Source organism: Phalacrocorax aristotelis, chromosome 8, assembly GCF_949628215.1.
Source record: "Phalacrocorax aristotelis chromosome 8, bGulAri2.1, whole genome shotgun sequence".
NCBI classification, from domain to species: Eukaryota; Metazoa; Chordata; class Aves; order Suliformes; family Phalacrocoracidae; genus Phalacrocorax; species Phalacrocorax aristotelis.
The window spans coordinates 21,516,450-21,537,384 of NC_134283.1; the positions used below are offsets into that span (position 1 = coordinate 21,516,450).

Below are 20,935 nucleotides of genomic sequence, written 5' to 3' on the forward strand. Positions count from 1 at the left end.
TGTTAAATGCAATTCTGCTCTCAGTTATTGTGTCTACTTAGAAAGCTGGTGGTAGCTTGCTGAACCAGAACTAGTCCATACACCCAGCGACACTGCTTGCACCATGGCTCCTGCTGCTTCTGCCAGTGTCTGGTGGCCACCAGGCAGTGCAATAGCAAAAGATGATGAGGAAGAGGTGCCAGGCATGCTCTCATGGGTCTCCTGAGAGGCTCCCTTCCCAGCAGTCTCTGCGCTGTTTCTTGGTAATGCAGCGCTCCTGGGGCCCCCATTAACAGAATATGGGTTTGGCAAGGAGAACTTAAGTGCTGGCCTGGCAAGGAGAACCTAAGTGCCAGCCTGGCTCTAAGCCAGGCTTTGAGATGCAAGACAATGTCTGGCCAGGGTACCCCAGACACTTGATTCTTGATTGCTTCCTTCTCTGGTGGCAGGAGCTGCCATGCCAAAAGCTGACATGAAGCTCTAGGAAAGTGCAGGGACCCGTGCCTCACCCAGCGAGCATGGGAAAGGCTGCCTCTATCCCTAGCCTGGGGGACAAGAGTACCCTAAGGATCCTGTCAGGCTGGCTGGGTCACCCAGGGATGCAAGGGAGCTCCTCTGCTTTCTGCCAGTGCCCAGTCCTTGGTCCACTGATTTTATAGTAACTCTCCCTGTTAGAGCCATGTCCTTCTCCGCTGCTGCCACTGAGAGGTCACGGTTACAAAGCCCCAGCTCACTCTGCAGAGCAAGGACAAATAATTATTTGTGGTCTCTTGGCAGTGGGTGTGTTCACTGTGGCATATGTTTGTATTCTTCCACTACTCAGTACGGGCATAGGAATATTTGGCAGCACACTGCCTCCCAGTTCCACCCAGTAAACCAGCAGCCTCACAGGGAGGCACTGACTGGCTGTCCTGGCTCAGAGAGATGGGGGCACAGAGAAACACACAGAAGGATTCAGAGCAGAGCCCTTGGTGTCCTCTGTGCCAAGAAATGCCACAAGACACTGAGGATGCCTGAAGTCTTCAAATCCTCTTTCAAACAGTGTTGCATTGGAATAGCTTGGCTGAAAAGCTTGGGGAAACACCGGGCAAAAATTGTTCCTTCGTCCTTCTCAGGGCAGTTTTAGGTGGGCAACTTGGAGTTGAGGCAGGGCCTTCCCCAGTGCCATGTATAAGGTACCTCTCTCTGGATGCATGTGCTGAGTTAGAGCAGTCAAGGTCTTGTCCCCACTGGTATTTTCTAAATATCAACTGCATTTGAGAACCCCCAAAGGGTTAACATTATTTGACTGAATCCTTGTGGCAGGTGTCAGGGAAAAGCCATGCATTTGTCTTCCCTTCAGATAACCTGTTCTCTGAGTATAAGTGTAGAAGTTATGATTTAAATATATCCAAATGCATGTAATTAATCACAAGTGCAACATACCTCCTTCCTGTTGTGAAACCTTATTGACAGTGTGGGTGGAATCTTAAAATACCATATCTGCCACATTTCAGCTCAGACTCTTCAGTTTGGAAAGCCTTAACAAAGCCAGCAGACCTGAGCAGCCAGGCTTAGGTTCAGACCCATCACCCGGTGTTACTGAGCACAGAGGCCCAAAGCAAGCTTTCATCACCTCCTGTCTGGAGATGTGTCTACCTCTGCTCCATCTGAGCCGGGTTTCAGCTGTAGGCAGATATTTCTATGAGGCTCCATTAAGTACAGGCAGCAGAAACTTTGCAGCCTCACTGCAAGAAATACCACAGTTAGGAAGGCAAGGCAAGGTTTGTTTTTATGCTGCCTGTAGCAGCAGGAGCAACAGGTTGAACCGCTGTTCCAGGACTTTTATCACATCTACACCAGACCTCCCCATTTTGATTGCAAAATTTTCCATCAGTGGAGGATCCATTGCAGTCTTTGGGGTTTTTTTTCCCAGCAGCCAGCTACTCTCCCTTGGACTGTGATCTGGGGGGTGTGGTGCTTGATTATATCCTCTAATGGAAAGGCAGCACATTGCAGAACTGGGAACACCATGACTCAAAGATCTCCAAGCTGAGATTAGTGGAGGTTAATGTCAGCTTGGCAGCATACCCAGGGGCTTGTGGCAAGCACACTGCTCAGAGCTGGAGACCCTGAGCCGTAATCATGCCAGGGAAGACGGACAGGATACAAGGAATGGCATAATTGCTCTTTCCAGAATTGATTCCTTCTCAGCGTAACATGTTAAAACATCAGAAGTACTGAAAAAAACAACCCCATCTGCTACCAGAGCTAATCAAACACATCAATTATTGCTTCAGAAAGACAGTTGCTTCTGGATTTGATATCCCAAAAAAGAAAAGCTGCTTTAAAGCATCTTTTTATTTTAGCTGAGTGTTTTCATGACAGCACACGATTCCTAATGAGCACTAGTACAGCTAGGACACACAGAAAAATACATCAACTGTGCAAAGATCAGCTCTAGGCACAGGGGACAGAACTCTGAATCCCAATGGATTTCAGTAGAACTGGGGGGCTTTGTAAGCTGGGTTTGTCACATGAGGGCTAGGAACGGGGTACATCCTACCAAAGCCTTGCTTTGATACGCAGAGTGTCATGCACTGACCCTTAATAGCTGGGTAAAATACACAAGGTTGCTCTATTCTTATTTTGAGATTTGGTGGTGGTACTTGGTTGTGAGGATGAAATGCAGGGGTGATGAAGAGGCTGTGTATTGTCCCTTGTTTCCTCTATTGTCCACAGAATATTTGGTTATGGAGGGCAACATCTGAAAAGGTTTTGAAAGGCAAAGTCACCTTCCAGCTATCAAAACACTTCAGATGAGGCAGATGGGAAACCAAAAATATTATTTAGGTTTGGGCAGTAAAACTGACATTGAACCCATTTGCCTCATTTTTCAGGCTTTGATGATAGTTAATGATGGCTTACAAAAGTTGTAAGTGTTCTAAAAAACCCATAAAAAGCTGCTTTGTGTCCTTGTTCAGGGGATGAATTTAACAAAACCATTACAGGGCTTTAAAACACTGTTTTGACTTTCTAGAACCAGCTGTGGGATGATCCAGCTGCAGCTGGATCCCCCTTGCATCTAAGAGAACATTTAAGAAGATTAATCCCAATAATTTTAATTCAACAAAATGACTTTATGTAACATTACTGAGGAATTAATGAGAATTCTCTCATATGGGGTATCACCGGGCTAGTGGATTTTTTTTTTTTTTCCCCCAGGGGAACTCAATGGTCTCAGGCAGAGTGTGGACAAAGTAGATTGACTAAGAAGTACACTTCATGGGATCAGCAGATAGGTCACTTGGAGCAGGAACCCTTTTTCCTTTGCTGAATTATTATTTGGGAACGCGCAAAGAAGAATGCAGCTGTCAGCCTCCGCTGGTGCTATTTGAAACCCTTTTGGCTCCGAGGCTTTTTCCACAGAAAAATGCAATCTCATCTAATGCAAATGCTGCTGCAGGAATCTGTGTAGTCCAGCTGTCTTTTTTTAATCGAAAAAAATCCTGATATAATTGTTTTTGACTGTGTTTCTTTGCTGTTCTTACTGAGCTGAGCAGGATGCATATTAAAGCTAATTAGGTGCTTGTGGGGTATTCAATATCTGATCTTAATATTAAAGGCCCCAGGAGAGGACACATTATCAAAGTTGGACAACTGCAAATTTTAGTAAAACCAAACTATGCCAGCGGCCTGACATTGCATAAAACCCAGCCCTGCTTGGTGTGGGATGTGGGGGTCTGGGGCAGCCTCTGCCTTCGTCTCTGCCTGCACCTTCTGCTTCTCATCTGGGCAGATTTGGCTTTGGGGAGCATAAGAAACTGATATGGAGCAGCAAGAAAGAGGGTCTGTTGTATTGCTTCCGTATCAGCAAGTCTGATGGATTTTTTTTTTCCCCCTGACCGCACCCCTATGCCATCATCCCCTATTCCCATGCTGTAGAGGAAGGGTCTGAGGTTTGGTTTTGGTACTGAGCGGCACTGGTGGTCAGCTCCTCAGCATGCCTATATCAGTGTACCTCCACTGGCCAGCATGCAGCCTAACCTTCACGGGAACCAATAGCTCCCTGTAAACAGGGTGCTCATTTATACTGTCATTAGCAGCTGGGAGTAGAATAGTGCATCTGGGTACTCTGACTCCTCTGGGGACCAGTGGCCAGTGGTTTCTGTAGGAATACAGCTATCATTAGGGTGACTTGGGTGGGTAAAACCACTTTATGGTTGACTCTGTGCACAGTTAGGCTTGGTGTGGATAAGGCTTATCCTCATGTGTAAGCCACAGGATGCTTAATCCTCCTGACTTCGTGTTGTTAAATTTCAAAGGATGACATCCCTATCAAGTTTGGATGGAATACGAGCATAGGAGCTGGATTTGCTCTGCCTGCTCAGCCTTGCCTTCTTTTGAAATATCAGTAGTGGTGTCTTTCATTTATCAACAGTAATTAATTACCTTCAGGGTGCAGTAGGCTGTTTATGCTCTTAAACCTGTTTTATACACGCGCTAAAAAAACAGAGTATTTCACTCCACAGCTTCCTGTTAGAAAATGTAATGCTGAAACGGTACTCAGAGCAAAGATGTGAAGGGTCATTGGTGCCTCCCAAATGCAGGGGACAAAAACGAACCCAGACTCCACAGTAATGAAGGACAAGTGGCAGGGTACTGAGCATGGAGTCCAGGAAATCATCTCTCCTTTCCTCTCCAGCTACAGCGTGCAACCAAAGTGAGGACCACCCCTCATGACAGCCCAAAGCCAAAAATGAAGCATTGATGTAGAACCCAATTTAAAAATAATAGACTAAGAGCTGCTTCCAAAAAGCTACAGGGCTGCAAGGACACAGCACTACATTGGGAGTTTTCTTTAGTGAGCTTGTTTCTGGTTTTGAGCTGTATTTAACTGGAAAGGAAGAGAATTCTGCATACATTTTATATACCTGAAAACAAGCCGAATCAAAGGTTTTCAGGGAGATGCAGTATCTGGCCCCTACATGTCTAGAAGCTCATCATTGTTAGCTCAATAGCTCCTCATCTACAGGCAAAAAAAATAACATGGTAGCGACATCCATTCTGAGTATACATGAGAGTTTCTTATAACATCATTTTCTACCTTTTTGGCCAGCAGTTAGGGTGCAGAAGCATATGCCTAGCTTTAACTAGACCTCATGAAGGCATCACTTACTTACCAGAGTTGGTATTATGCACAGATTTATCTGCCTTAGAGGAGCAAGAATGTTTCTGCCCTGTACAGGTCCATGAAACTTCTGCAGTTGATTTGAATAAGCTTGACCATTTCCAGAGCTGTAGAATTTGGCAGCATTTCAATCGCTTGATGGATTTGCCTACTTTTTAACATGAACCAGCTGGTTAGTTAGAATAACATCTCTGCATGCAAGAAATACTTTGGTGTTAAGAATTCAGTTTTGAGTGACCAAAAGGTATTTCCTCCAGAAAGGAGATTTTCCCCAGCTGGGAATCTATCACAGGGCTCCATCAGTATTTCTTGGACTGGTGTTAAAAATCCAGGTTGAAAAAATTATACTTTTAAAAATGAGCTCCGTTTGCAGTTTTTAGATCACCCTGGCTAAGGAAGCTGTTTTTCTTTTTATAAAAGTGGGCATGTAGGCTAACAGTCATCTTAATCTCCATCCTGGAGAATTTCTTGTGGGAATAGGATGTACAACATGTCATTCAAGCACAGCCAGAGTGGAAGAAGGAGAGTTTTGAGAGATTTTCACCCTGTCACGGAGGTCTGAACTGTACCTTTGCAGTATTTGAAACACAAGGTCATAGGCATCTGCGTTGATTTAGTTTAACATAATCCAGGAGTTTTTAATCGCATTTCAGGCCATTAAATGAGTGAGAATAGAATCACTGGAATTTAACTTCATAACTCCCCTGTAAACAAACTTTTTAACCTCATATCAAGATAAAAATAAATTTAAAAGTAGTTGATTACCTTTAGCAAAAGATTTTCCATCAACATTTGATCAACACCTTCCCTACATATTAAAGTCAGATTTTTGCATTATTATTTTTCCCCCTTTGCAAAAAAAGCTTACAGAGTTTTCTTCAATATTAGGGTTTTTTTTTCTTTTGACTCAAGCTCTGCCCAGTCTCACCAGAATAACCTTGATTCTGGTATTAAACGTAATGGATTAGTTTTGAAAGAAAAAGAGGGGAAGAAGGAAGAAAAAAGATCAGAAAAGTTTGCTGAGCAAGAATAGATTTGTATGCGTGTTCATTCCAAAATACTTCATGTAAATTCCACCTTGGATCAGTCTATACTCTAAACATATATGGATGAATGGGAGTGTCAGCAGCCTGAGCACAAATGCATCAGTGGGCAAATGCCAGTTGTCCCTCTCATGCCACCTCCCTTCTGCCGTGGCCCAAGTGATCTCCTGCAGCTGCGATTAGCACTTTACACCCTATAGCATCTTGTGCTGTTTGCATCACCTGGAAGGTTTTCCCTGCACACATTGTCCACGTGGACTTCAGCAGCTCCCCATACAGACAGAGCACTCAGGAGACCTGAGCTTTCCTGACACGGACAGAAATACTGCAGAGGAGAACACAACCACCCAGGCTGAAGCGGAGCTGTGGGTGCTACACAGGGTACCACTGCTAGCCAAAGCCAGGTCAGCTCCCTAGGGTCCTGAGAGGTGAAACTCATCGCTGTGGCACAAGGCTCTGTACAAAAGCTGTGCAATGGCCTTTAGGTACATTAATTTGTCCAGATGAAGGTGAGGAGCGAGGACTGCTCTTACAGGAACTGGACTGTTCATTTGCAAGGTATTTGCTTGCAGTACACTTTGAGTGTAATAATCTGCTGGTGATTTCTTGCCTGGTTTTATTCAAGCAAATCATTGTAATTTTAAGGGTGTGCACTGATATGGGAAAACTTCATTCAGCTGGAAACATCTTGCTGACTGAAAGTAAATCACCTTAGGTAAAACAGAAACAGTATGGGATTTATTTTCTCTGGTAGGCAACTGGAAGTCTCCATGTATGTCTTTTACAGTGATGCAGACAGTTTAAAGCCACGCAAAGTTCCCTGTGTTTAGCATTAAACATTTCAGAGGCATTGGCGTGATGTTTTGGAGTGATGACAAAGTGCAGGAAATGAGGCAGGGCTGTGTCAGTCAGGAAAAGAGAACCTGCATGCAAAGCTGTGAAAGAGATGGAGGATATTGAGCAGTGGAAGGAAGAGGGGGAGCAGGGCTGTCCACAACAGGCTCCACTGCTGAGTGCTGCCATCTCTCTCCCTCTGGCAGGAGAAGGGCAAGTTTTGTAACATTAAACATCTTTAGACCAGCCGTGTTCAAGGAACTTCTTACTACATACTTACAGGCTTAGCTGGCGCCATCTCAGAAATACAAACACTTCTCCATGAGAGCCCTTGGAGGGCAGGTGAGGTACCAGAAGACAGGAAAAAAATGTAAACATGGAGTCTATCTCTAAATATAGAGGGAGAAGAGAGGAGTAAGAATTATAGATCAGTCAACTTCTACAAGCTTTCAAAAGAATTACCTATCAATCAAACAATTTGCAAGCACCTAGGAGACAAAAAAGGAGATGAGTGGCATCCAGCCCGGACTATACAAAAATGAGGCACATTAAACTAATCTCATTTGATTTCTCAGCAGAAGTAGGAGAGGAATAGTTGGTGCCATATATAGGTTTTGGGAAGGGCTTGACACGGTCCCACTTGACTGTCATAAAGTGACCTGGGAAAACAGTCTAGATAAAACTACTTCAGATCTTACACAAAAATGGGTGAGTAGCCCAACTCATTCCTAAAGAATACAGTTACCAGTGACTCATGGTCAGAGCAGAGGACTCTGTCAACCAGGACTCTGCAGGGTCTGGCAGGGTTGATTTTCTTCAAAATTTTCATCAATGGCCTGGATTAAAATGCATAATTATCCCTGGCAGTGACATGGAGCTGGGAGAGGTACTTCAGCACACCAGAGGATGATCTTGGCAGTTTAGAGAAGTGATGACTGAGTCTAGTGTGGGGCACTCTGCCTCAAGGAGGAGGACCCAGTTGGAGAAGGTGTGGGGAAGAGTCATTGCAGTTACTAAACCTGGCTTACGTTGGAAGGGCTGGAAGCAAAGCACCAGAATAGTTTGTCTGGAACTGGAGCAGGGAGGGGAGGGAATTGTAGTCTCTGCCTCAGGACGTTTTCAGGATAGATGGACAAGTATTCTCCCGCAAGGAGTGACCTAGGGAAACTGGCTTCTTGCTTGGATCAGCCCAGGCTGAGATCCAGCCCTGCCATGCTGGAGCTGTTGTGTGCTTTGTTCAAAGCTGCCGTTTCACAACTGCTGGGGCAGCGTGTGTCAGCAGCGACATACGGCAAAATTATCTTTGGCTTTGCCTTTTTAATACATTCATTTTGTAGTGACAGGCTGAAGGCATGTAAGTGCTTTGTTGAATGGAAGCCAAAGTGAGCTGCTACGCAGAATGCACCCCCTGTTTCCCAAGTATTTCATTTATTTTGTAATTAAGCAGTAATCACTGAGGCACTGGGCGCTTCTTCAGGATTAATGACTTGCTGGGGGATGGCAGAAGATCTGATCTGCAGTGGAGCCATTTCCCCCAGCAAATACCTGTCTATTAATGCCATTCTAAAATAAGTATGACAACATAACATGCAAACATATGGGGTTTGCTGTTACAGCTGAGAGATATAGAGCAGGCATTTATAGGTACATTAGACAAACAGGTTGATTCAGTTGTCTCTCACCATTCCGTTCAGAGCATGGTGTTTCATTAGCCACTTGGTGAATGAAATGGCTTTTTAGTTGCTCAGAATCTCTTTTAAAAATTACAGCATTGTCTCCCCCCTCCACAGCACCAGGGATCCTCTTAAATCCCTTTTCTTCATTTGCCCCAGAGAGAATTGGCTCAGTGTGGCAAAGAGGAACCTGCCTGCAGCTGTTTCCTTTGTATTTCAGACACAGGAAAGAATACAAGCCATTTAGAAAACAGAGGATTCACATCTTTAGTGCTAAAACCCCCTCTGTTCCCATTAATTTGCAGGTTGGTTAAGGACTAGCCCACCCTGCCTGAACCTTTAAAGACTTCCCAGTCTTGACATACTGCTCAGTTCTATTAGTTCCTACACTCTGTGCATTTTTAATGGTCACAGCTCACTACAGTATCCAAATCCCACTGCTTCTTGGGTCCTGCGGCACACAAGCTGGCTCAAGCCATCCCTGTAACAATATACCTCCCAAGAGTGTTGGAGCTTTAGATGTCCTCTAGGTGGTAAAGCACAGTAGTAGGCAAGAAGAAAAGTATACCCCAAATGGCTGAGCAGTGGTGTGAACATTTCCAAAGGACTATGGAAGAAGCTGCCACAAGAGTTGAACCATCAGATCACCAAGGCAAGCAAGAGGGAAAACATTTGCTAAAAGCATATAGGGCAATAAACCAGTTCATGGTGTCCTAGAAGGCTTTGGAATGGCACTAGTCAGTGGGGATTTGCTCATTCAGATATTAGGTAATGTGGTAACCGCAGGGTTGATTAATCTAGAGGTACTTCCTACAGCAAAACTTCAATACTGGCAGCCGCAGCGCTGCTTTCAGTCGCCGTGGCTACCTTCCTGGAGAGATTGCACAGAAGAACAATGGGGTTGTTTTTTTCTCCATGGTCTTTTCTGTCCCCTTTAAAAGTAATGCTTTTATGTCTGCACTTTGAACAATGTCAGTGTGTTGCCCAGTCAGCAGTATGTTCACTGAGGGACACCAGAACCACTCTCCATCACTTAATTCTGCCCCTTCAGCACAAGGAGCCCTGTTACTTGATACAGAGCTTACTGGCTTGGAATATTTAGAAACATGGAGTATTCAGAAGTGAAAATGTTAAGCAACAGCTTAATGGTGCAAGGCCAGAGATGGTTTAAACTCTGAAGAAGACAAAAGCTTACCTCTTTCCTCCCACAGCTGTTCAGCCCTCTTTTTTGCCTAGCTGATGCCTGTCAGTGAAAAGCAGAAAAAAAGCCAACCCAAGGTGCGGGCACCACTCAGATCTCCACCAGCACAGTCGACGGCTGAACCAAACAAATTTCACCTGCATCCTCTTCTGTCCCTTACACTGCCTGTTGTGCCTGTTCCTCTTCTCACCCCTTTCATATTCCCCTCTTACATTTCCTTCTCTTAGTTGCCCCAGAACCAAAATTTAGTCCCCTTTGCCTCAAAATCCAACCCTGTGAGCCAACCAACCAGAAAGAATCAATTATTTCTGGTGATGCCTTTGCTAACCGCCCGCCACCCACAGGACCCCTGCTCTGCCAAGCTTCTTGCTGTTGTGCTCATAGCTGGGGGGAACTGGTGATGTACAGTCTTGCCTGATTTCAGAGGGGATTGATGCAGATCCTTGTGCTTTGTGCAAGCCGTAACTCCAGGTTTGACTGCAACTGTTGACAAAGAACACATTTCCCAGTTCAGCAACTTCTCTGAGTAACAGTAAATGATCCATGAGATCCGGTGCTGACACAAGGCTCTGCTAGCCCCCCTCCTTCCCCATTACTCAAATGCTGCTGTTCCAAACCTCAGCACAAGCACTGGATTCACACAAAATAAAGGCTACAAAGTACAGGTTCTGCTATTGCCTGTAACTCTTAATCAAATTTAAAACAAGCTATAGAGAAAATTTTGACAAATTGGCAAGTTTGAATTTGCTAAGTCAGAAGGGTTTTCATTCGCTCCTGCTCTTCTCAGCCGAGGCGAGATAAGCCAGCAGCCCCTCGTACTGTTTCCAGCATGCCGGCACCATTCCCCCTTCCTGGAGCTGGGGTACCTGAACAGGGCAGTCTGCCCAGTTCCTTGGATCAGTCGCTTAAAAATTTCCTGGACACCAATTAATTTGAACTACTGCCTGTCTTGGGCTGTCTTTGCTTGTAGTCATATTTTTCCAGGACTCAGAGGGTGTTTGAGCAGCTCCTCCCAGGAGCCTCAGTGTTCAGTGATGAGTGAGCAAAGGTTGTGGTGGGGAGAGCAGAAAGTCCGTCGCTTGTGTTAGAAAACCTTTCCATGAGCTTCATGTCATGGGTAGTAGATCTGTGTCTTTGTCAGCATGTTTCTATCAGCCTTGTTCTTCATGTAGTCATTTGTTAATAACACGGGGCTGGCATCCAGCCCTGTTCTCCACCACCATCCCAGCAGTGTATCTACTGCAAGCTCACTATGATCCCCACTAGCACTCCCTCTTCCCAGGGGGGTGCCAGCAATGGTCAGGACCATGGTTTGCATGCATCTGATCTAGCAAAAAAGGAAACAAAAATCCTGTTATAGACAGGATGCTAGGTTTTATCAGTGACCAGATCTGTTACTGAAGGACTCTCTGTTGTCCAGTGTGATCTGAGGATGAGCAAGCAAGGACTTCATTTTGGCTGAGTAGATCATCCTCTCTGACAATATTTAAGAGACAGGATCGTAACTTATGTCTTCACTGGCAGGAATTATTGTAAAACACAGGTAGCTCTGCAAATCCTGTCTGTTTTCTAGACACACCGAGGCTTAGTTCTTGAGTTACTTAGAGATGAAGTTACAGGGGTCAGTATTCTGACCTGAGCAAGGGACTACAAGAACTTGCTCCATCAAATAGTTCCTTTTGCAGAGTTTAAAAGGGACTAAAGCACAGAGTATCTAGTGTGCAGAGCTGATAGGACTGTGGGTCTCCTTCCCATGTTGCTTCGGGAAGGGATAACATAGCATGCCTTTAGGCAGAAAAACTTCCAGTACTGTTTTTAAAGGAGAGGGAAGGAAGGAGGAGGTGTGAAGGGTTGTAAATACTTGAAGTGCTACACAACTAAGTCAATTCCCTTATCCATGCCTTTGTCCCCATGCATGCACGACTATTTAAACTCTGGTCTCTTTTGTAAGGCACCCCAGGAGTTACTATGAAAAGGACTAGGCAAGGACTAGGGTTTTCTACCACTTGTTTCAGTGCTTAAGATTTGATCTGGTCATTGGAATCATTGAACATACTTTCATAGACCTTGACAGGAAAGATAATGTAGGACTTAGAAACCTCTTCGCTGTGACCAATTAGCACGTGAACACGAGGCTGTCCAGGCTCCAGCCTCCAGCGTTCACCATTCAGTTGGTAGGGAGGTACTGTGTGCGCCAACCCTGCACAAAACCTGCTTGAGAGAGAGCAGAAGGGATGCTAATTCCAGGCACTGGGCTCAGACACACTACTGGTGAACAACCAGAAAGGCTTAAAAAGAAATGCTGACTAAATTAAGTGAATCAAGCTAGCAGATGTGCTCTTCAATAGATCACAGCTCTCTTCTAAACATCTCCCCCACTGAAATTACATTCTCAAGAGGTTTTTGTCCTTTGCATTTTTTTCAGGATCATCCACGAGGATGGCTTCTCTGGAGAAGATGTGAAGCAGTACAAGCCAGTGGTCTACAGCAACACTATACAGTCACTGGCAGCTATTGTACGTGCCATGGATACCTTGGGCATTGAATATGGTGATAAGGAGCGACGGGTAAGTTAAAATCACCATGCTTGGGTACAGAGAACTAAGCACCTGGAGACTCCAGAGCACAGACAGGAGGGTTCGCACAGTCTGAATACCGTGGAGGATAAAGGAGGGAGTGGGGAAGACTTATATCACTGTTGTATGCCTATGGCACATGCAGTTTGTGCAACGTAGGCATAGGCACAATTGCAAATGGCGTGCCATTTGTACACCTATGCTAGGAAGTGTAGTCCTGGGGGCCTCTGTGTTACAACAGCCACAACCTTGCATGCCCTGGCACTAGCCAGGCCAGTAAAAAAAAATTCTGTTATCTAGGAACAGCCTAGATGGAGATACTGACAGTCTTGGGGAAACAGTGAGAACATGTCCTGTCTACAGACTGCAAGGAGAAATGTCTCAGGGAGGAGTCTTGCTGCTGTTCAGATCTCTTCTACCACCCTGCTAATATAGGAAAGCTTTTTGAAGTAACTTGACTTTTGCAGGGGCTTGACTGGCTTTTACTCACACATGCCCCGTTCAAGTGTACCCAAACAGCAATTTCGCTTGCAAACAAGAGGAGGTTTTACTTCACTGAGGTTTATATGGAGAGGGTCTTAGGCTGCAGTGTTAGCATGTGTCTTATCAGAATAACTATGTGGTGTCTGGCAGCCTTCTCATGCCACACACCTCAGCCAGCCTGTCCTTTTACAGTTGCTACTCTGTTGTTACTTTAACCGGCTCCCTATTTTTAAACAGTGGCTCCTCTGTGAGGTGCCCTGCCAGCCTGTGTGTCTCCTTTTTGCATTTCTAACTCAGTCCAAGCCCACACAGAGAAACTCTGAGCCCTAGAGGAGTCAAGACCACCCTTTTTGCATGCTTCCATCCTGGAGAAAGTAAAACTACTTGGTTTCACTGGAAATAAAATAATTTCAGATTAAAGACCTGGTAAAGGCAAGTCTTGTATGCCACTGAGTTTATCATGACTATTTTTAGGTAACTATTGAATGACAGATGTACAACATACTCCAAACTCCTTATCTGAGTGTTGATAATAAAAGCATTCACTAGAAAGGGTGCCAAAATCCTGCAGTGGTGTCACTGTATGAAGAGGTACCTTATGTCTCCCAATTGCAAAGGGATATTTTGATTTCTTTGCATCTAGGGATTTTTTCCCACAGGAACTCTAAATCCTGAAGACATTTCCATCCTAAATGTAGAGGTGATACCATAATGGAGTTCTTGTGAGCTTGCCGAGAACTAATGCTGATGGCTTTCAAACTGAATACATTAATCTGTTGATTACTCGGTGACTCAGCTCTCAGCAAGGCAACGTATCTTGTCTCAGCTAAAAACCTATGCCCAAGCAAACAGAAACAAATCATTCTCCATGTCTGATAGCCTGTCTGTGGCAGACAGCTTTAAAATGTAAAATTTATTTTCTTTCTTTAATGCCTGAAGTCCTTTCAAGGAGGGAAACTCAGTACTGCTTTAGTGCCAGGCCTGGCAAAGTATGGGGTGTAGAGGGCAAGAGCTGTTATCAGGATTGCCAGGAAGGAGAGATGGAGTACTGGGCTGCACAAAATGTTGCATCTGTTCATATTCCTGTGGAAAAGATGCCAAATGTTCCTAGGATCATACGATAACGTGGGCTGGAAAGGAGCTCAGGAAGCATCTAGCCCAACCTCCTGCTCAAGCGAGGTCAGCTCTGAGGTCAAACCAGGTTGCTTAGGGCTTTATCCAGTTGGGTCCGAAATCCTCCAAGGGCAGAGAGTGTGCAGCATCTTTGGGCAACCTGGTCCACTGCTTTACTGTCCGCATGATTAAAAGGTTTCTCCCTATGTCTAGTGTGAACCACTCTTGCATCAATTTATGTTTTATGGCAGTAGGGATCCTGAGTTACGCCTTGCAAAGTAAAAAGCAAGTTAGATTAAGTTCTCCCCTACCTAGTTTCCCCTAAGGTATTTAGTCCTAGAGGAATTTCTCCTGTCTTGCAATGCTGTCATGCTGACTGTTTAGAGACAAGCCTGCAATAAACCACTATAAACCAAACAACAGTCTGGGAGGGCTGATTCAGAGTATCTTCTCCCTTCATAGATGGGAATAATATTCCTTCATCCAGCAGTAGGTGGAGGGGAAAGAAACCAAGTCTCTCAGGCCATGGTCTTCCATTTGCTCCTTTCTTTTAGACAACCTCCACAGAAAGTTGCTGGCATTAGTATGAATTAGTATTTATTTTAATCTTACAAAGAAGCACATGGCTTCTGCTACCCCGCTTTTGTTATTAATGCACAGCTACTATAAAGAGGCCATTAAACAGGCGATTTGTTCAGTATTATGCTACATGGTTCATCCCTTTTCAGGCAAAGCTTTTGTATTTCAAAATTCATTCCTCAATCAAGGGTTTCCAATGTAAATCTTTTAGTGGGGGATTTTCCCCTACTCATCACTTAAGCCCTCAAGAGAAGAGAACTCAGGAAGGGGAGCTGGGGCTGGGGCTGCTTAAGCCTGATCCAGCAGCAGAAAAGGAGAGGGCACAGGCCCAGGACAGGTTTTTCCCAGGGGCTGCTTACAGCTTCCCTACCCTGACTTCACTGGAGATGCATCTGCCCCTCCAAATGGCACCCTGACAATGTTTGGAGAAAAAAAAATCCTTCCCTACTTAATAAAAGTGAATGAGATGATTTGTGCTTTTGTTATTTAGGTAAAATAAGCAAACCTTCTCTCACTGTTCTCATTTTTCTCCTGCCCAAAATTATATCTCCAGTAGTTAGTCTAATAGAAGCGAAAGACTGAGGGAAGAGTCCAGACTAAATCCCTTAGCTTTTTTCAGTCAAAGTGAGATTAATGTAGGAAATATGAACTAAAAAAGCAAAATAAATCACAAAAAGCAGATGCTCCAGGTCTCGGTGACCCTCTCTGCTGACAAGGACCTGTCCCCAGGTTGAGAACAAAACAGTCTGCGTGTAGGATTTCACTTTTTTACATGCTTCTTGTTCAGGGGAGTGGGTTTTCTTGCAGGCGTGCCTGGCTCACGAAAGGTTTATGGGCTGCGGGCAGCACCTAGGTCCTTGTTTCCTGTCCTTCAGCGCAAGGAGGCAGGAGCATATCCTGCCAGCTCTGGCACGTTATCACTGTGCACAGCCTGGAAGGTCAGTCTGAAACTCCAGAAAAGCTGTGCAAGTGCAAAGTCATAAAGCCTTTATGTGTTGCAAGGGGGCAGGTGAAAAAGGAGTTGTCAGGGAGGAGACAGGAGCCAGCTGCAGGAGGAGCAGCATCCATGGGTGTTCCTCATCTCCAGGGCCACCACTGCGCTAGGTCTGTATCCCTGAGTAGCCAAGAGCAAGGGGTTACATGAAGGAAGAGGGGCAGAGGCTTGGTGTCACCAGGGTACTCACAACTCTCCAGCTGGCACTGGAGAGGCACTACTAAGGCACTACTCAGTCCTTACCCTTATTATCAGATTAACAGGCAGGAAAGAGTCAGGCCGTAACTCGTACCCTCTGGATTAAACAGTTCGCTGAAGTGCAAATATATTAATAAACGAAGCTCCTCACGGATTCCCTTTCAGTGTACCCAGGCAGAGCAAACGGGAAATAGAGATTTAAAGCCAGGAATCTAGAAGTCAGTACAAGTGTTTGGATCTGATCAAGCAGGAAGGGCAGGGAAGTGATGGAATTTCATCTCTTCATTTGAAGAGCCAGTTCTGAAGTCTGGCTTCAGAAATCCCAACCAGAAGGAGCGTAAAATCTCTTCCTCAGTGGGTCAATGCTGACTTCAGAAGCTGCTTGGAAATGCAGCGCCTACAATCCCACTCAGGCGAAATGCCAGAGGCACAGCAAGACTGGGGGGTCTGGGGGTGCCCTCAGCTTGGAGTGGTCCTGGGCAGCAATGAGCCGGCCTAGGCAAGCACTCCGCCCTATGCACGCTGGTATGAAAACAGCTGTAGAGCGTGTTCATATTAGCATAAACCAGACAGAAACAGGCAGAAATTGTTCAGAAATTACTCAACAGAGAATCCCAATATCAGTTGCGTGGCTCAGATACAAGTGTCTGAAGTGGCAGGGTCACAGGTCCAGTGCTTGGGGTCCAGAGGTGGCAGGTGGTGACTTTCAAATTGAACATTTTTTCCCAGCGGGAGTCTGGAAATTTCTCTGCTTCAGCTGTGAAAAGGAAAATTATAAAGCAGTAAAGTGTTAAAAATTTTTGATAGGGAACCTTTTTCTTTCAGGCTTTGTAGAAAAATGTGTCTGTGATGACCTTATGCTGCATACAGTGTGTAACTCCTGAAATGTGAGCTAACCAAAGATGTTCCTGGGACATTTTAAACTACTGGCTAGAAATATTAAGAAAAAAATCTGTTTAGTGTAATTGAACAGCCCACCTGAGGCAGCTGGCAAAGGGGGCCACATGCACTGGAGCTGCGTCTAACCTGCTTCTGAACAGCAGGGTGCATACAGAAACCTGGTGCCTCCAGCTCATCCCCTCCACATGTGCCAAAGACGGTAGCATGACTGAAGGCAGTGGCAGGACCAGGGGTGCAGCTGCTGTCCCCTGCTGCCTTCCAGTCGCTGGAAGGGAGAAGCATGTGGGAAGAGCTCTCTTGTAAGACCTGCTGCTGTGTAACTGGCTTTTTCTACTTGTCAGCTCAAGATATTTGTGGATTTTACTTCATTTCAGGCAGGTATCTGTTTAGACCAGCTGGCTTCTACTGCATGTCCCTAACCCAAGCTCTCTGAGAAATGGCAAAAAGCTGCTAATAACTTTGGGGAGGGCAGGCAAGGTTAATCAGGCCCCACCATGCTGGTAGGAGGCCTCTGTTTGCTGACTGGTAGCTAATGGGGTGATCTGGGGGATGGATGCAGGATTCCTGGGTTTCTGATGCTGCAGTGGGGATATGGCCAACCCTTGCTGTTCTGCTGTTATAAACAATGGGAACTTCACCGCGGTGAACAGTAACTTAGGGCTGCTTTGTAGAGGAACACGATGGAGTGGGAGAAAAGGGAAAGTGGCATATGGGGGACATTAGCTACCCCATTTTTGCCTGGTGTCAACATTTGTCTGGATGTCCAGCTGCAGCTGAAGTCTGCTTGCTCTCTGCATGGAATAGCCACAGCATACATATAACCATTCCTGCTATACTAGGTAAGCTGGGTTCATCACTGTAACAGTGCTGGACAAATATTTCAGCCTGCCCTTCACTAAGGTGTAAAGTTTTGTCACTCTTCCATTAAGACCAAAAACATCTTTCTTGTTCATCTCCCTCTTTGTCCTTCCATGAGGTGCATTTCAGTTACCATCATTCATGTTTTTGAGTAGTGGAGACAAATGAAAGGCAGGGCATTTCTTGAGAGGTGGGAAACATGAAACAGAAAGGAAAGCACTTATTTTCACAGCCTGCCTTGTTGCCGGGGAGATGGTTGGCTCGTTTAAGAAAGGCTTGTTGTTGCTGGCTGAGATGGCCCGTGTATTGCGAATCGTTGCTGCAAAATGAGGCAGGAGGAGAAAGAGGGAGAGAGCAAAGAACAAGGGAAATCCCAGAGTGAACTCTCTGTGCATGGTGCATGGTGTGTGACCCACCAGCCTCGCTGCGTTTATTCTGGAGTCTCTCTAAGCAAAAGCTCCATCTTCCACATCCCACTAATGTATCTTCCTCCTTTGCCACCTTCCAATCTCTTGAGTCCCTGAAAATATAAAAATCTTTCCCTAATAAATGATCACAGTAAAGTAACAACAGAGTGTGAAGACAGTTTATGACAGCCCTTTGCATCAACTAAAAGAGCCTGAAACAGTCTACTTCCGTGACTTCGCTCTACCTCTTAGGGAGAGTCAAACTCAAAGATGTCCCAGCCAGGTTGGCTGAGACCCTCAGCCAGACCCGGGAGACCTTGCTTTGCTGCAGCAGCAACAGCCCAGCTTGACTCTGCGCTTCTGCAAAGCTGAAGTCATGTTCATCAAATCAAGTCGATGACATTCGATGATCTTCATATAGCAAAAAAGATCGCCCCAGAACCAGTGTCTGGTTTGCTGTAGTCATGCTACTAATAAAGAGAGCATTTAGAAGGGAGACAAAATAAGCTTGTGTCATGGCTATAAACACATCATGGCTTGCTCTTGCAGACAGAATTTGGCCTAGTAGAGCCATCCAATTAAATAACTAGGCTGTAGGGTTGGAGGTTGCCAAGTCTTCATGTAGAGTTTTACTTAGGCTAAGTTTGTCAGTCTGTCCTCCTTTCCAACCTGGGTAATTACAGTAGGAAACTGGCCATTCATTTAGGGCTAAAATGTGATCTTAGCTCTGGCACTGCACCGATTACAGCTATTTATAGGGCAGCAGTAGTGGTGATGAGCAACAGTCAGAATCCCAGTCTTCTGCAAACATGTAACAGTGCTTGTGGACAGGAAGAAATCCTGAGTTTATGAAGGAGAGAGATGATACCAGCCCTGAGGAGAAGGGAAGGAATGGGGACTCAAATAGAAATAGCCTAGAAAATATAATAGCAGTGGAAACAGCTAGGTGCTCTAAGCAAGCAACTGAATTGCACAGGCACCGCTGTACCCAAAGGCAGTATCAGCTAACCTTTCTTCCAGCAGAAGACTATCAGTCAGTGATAGCTCTAAAATCCAAAACTTCCCCAGGGTGGCCCAGTGTACCCATTTTTAGTTAAAATTCTAAGGAGTGAAAAAAGGGCATGTGAAATGGAGCCAAAAAGAGGCAGGGGAGAGTGGGTGGCAGTCGCATAACAAGTTGGAAACACATGTCATGTGGAAGGCTGCTCTCTGGAAGTTGCCACCTTACTGAGCAGTTGATGTGCCAACATGATGTTTTTCACATTGGTCCTGCTTCAGGATGATATCAATGGTGTTGGCACGGCAATGCTTTAATCCTCACTCAAATGTAAACACTGGGTCTGCTTTTTGGGTTCTCCCAGACACTGTGGGCTGGTGGGGAATGGGCAGCAGTCGGGATGGGGTGGGATAGAAGTTCACCTGGTCTCCCAGTCCCTCTGCATGGCAGAAACCTGTTCCTAAGAAACACATTTCTGGGGAAAAAAAATATACTTCAGCATCATATCTAAGTGAGCCAGAGGAGAGTCACAGCTCAAAATGCCACTCAGATCTGTTTCTCTGGTGAGCGCTTGGCCTCAGGCAGGCACTGTAGATTGGTGACACTTGCCATCCATGCCTTCCCAGTTCTGAGATTAGTGTTATAGCTAACTGTCCTATAAAACCACTGACCAGAACAGATGCCATCAATTAAAATTAGCCTTTTAATTTTCTTTTGAAGAAAAACAGAGGACAGAAAGAGATGTCTCAGGGGATCGTTGATAAGAGAGAGAGCAGTCATCTAGCCCCAACTCCAAGCTCCAGATTGAATCTAATCACATCTTTCACCACCTGAAGAGGGCTTTAAAGAAGATGGTGCCCGAGTCTCCCCAGAGAGACACAGTGAGAGGACAAGGCAGCAATCACTGGTGCCAGGAAAGGAAATTCCAGCTGGACATGGGCTTAAGCTTGTAGCACTTTCCCTCTTCTCTCCATGCCATCAGGACAATCTGCTCTTGAAGGGCCAACCAGCCCTTTGGGCATTAGAACTCTGGAGGGATAAGGGAGGCCTGAGGACATCAGTGTATGGGAGGATCAGTGAAAACAGGAAATACCGAAAGGTGATTTTTAAATTACGAGTATTGCCTTTCTCTTCAGCTAGCCACCAAGGCAAAAAGCTTGTCAGATGAATCTCCTGGCATGTTTGCTCCCTGGCTGGTGGAAAGCATAACCTCGTCAGGTGCAAATCCATCTTTAGAGCTGCTTTTTTTTTCTGGTGCCTCTGCTTTCAGCTGCCATTTCAGGCTTGATTTCTGAGTAATGAATGCTAGTACTCCAAAGGATCCTTGAAAAGGATCCCCACCTCCCCCAGAACTGTCCAACATCCCTGTTCATCTGTGAAAATGCAGACCCTGTGCTGTCGGGAGGTTAGTCCTAGCTTGCAAGCTCTCTCTTTTCACTGAGAGGGGGATGTGTTTTTCCTCCACAAGCTTTATGGTTTTGCTACTGTTTTTTTTTTTTTTTGATGATGCAGGGAGTATTTTTAGTTTGAAAAGAAGAAAAAAACCCAACAACTCTGTTCCCTTGGAAGAAGGGCTGCCTGCCTTCCCCTCTGAGATTTGTTATTCAAATGCAGCCGCAGTTAGGGCTGCCAGGGAGGTGGTGTGACAGGGAAGCAGTTGGCACATAGGGGAGAGCAAAGCAGCCACGGGAGTGTGATATTAGCCGTGAATTAATAAGAGGCAGGGCGCTGCCTTCCATTCCCACAAGATACTAGTGGAAGATGGCTCTCTGGGAGCCCCTGGAAAGTGATAGAGTGGGACAACACAAAAGATGAGGTGTTCAAAAGTATTTTGCAGAAGAGGACAGCTGGAGCAGATCCCCGGGAAGGTGAAAACCTCCCCGCTGCCCACAAAGGGGCCTCCTGGCAGCTCCTGCTCCCAGGGTGGGAT

At 45.5% G+C, this 20,935-nt stretch overlaps 1 protein-coding gene across 2 annotated transcripts in view; it reads left to right on the forward strand.

Moving 5' to 3' along the window:
* Nucleotides 1–20,935, forward strand: part of GNAO1 (G protein subunit alpha o1) — a 146,369-nt gene that overhangs the window by 38,521 nt on the left and 86,913 nt on the right. For both annotated transcript variants that reach the window (XM_075101739.1, XM_075101738.1), the window contains exon 3: nucleotides 12,326–12,467. In XM_075101739.1, coding sequence (XP_074957840.1) covers nucleotides 12,326–12,467 — 142 coding nt within the window. The remainder of the gene's footprint in view (nucleotides 1–12,325; nucleotides 12,468–20,935) is intronic.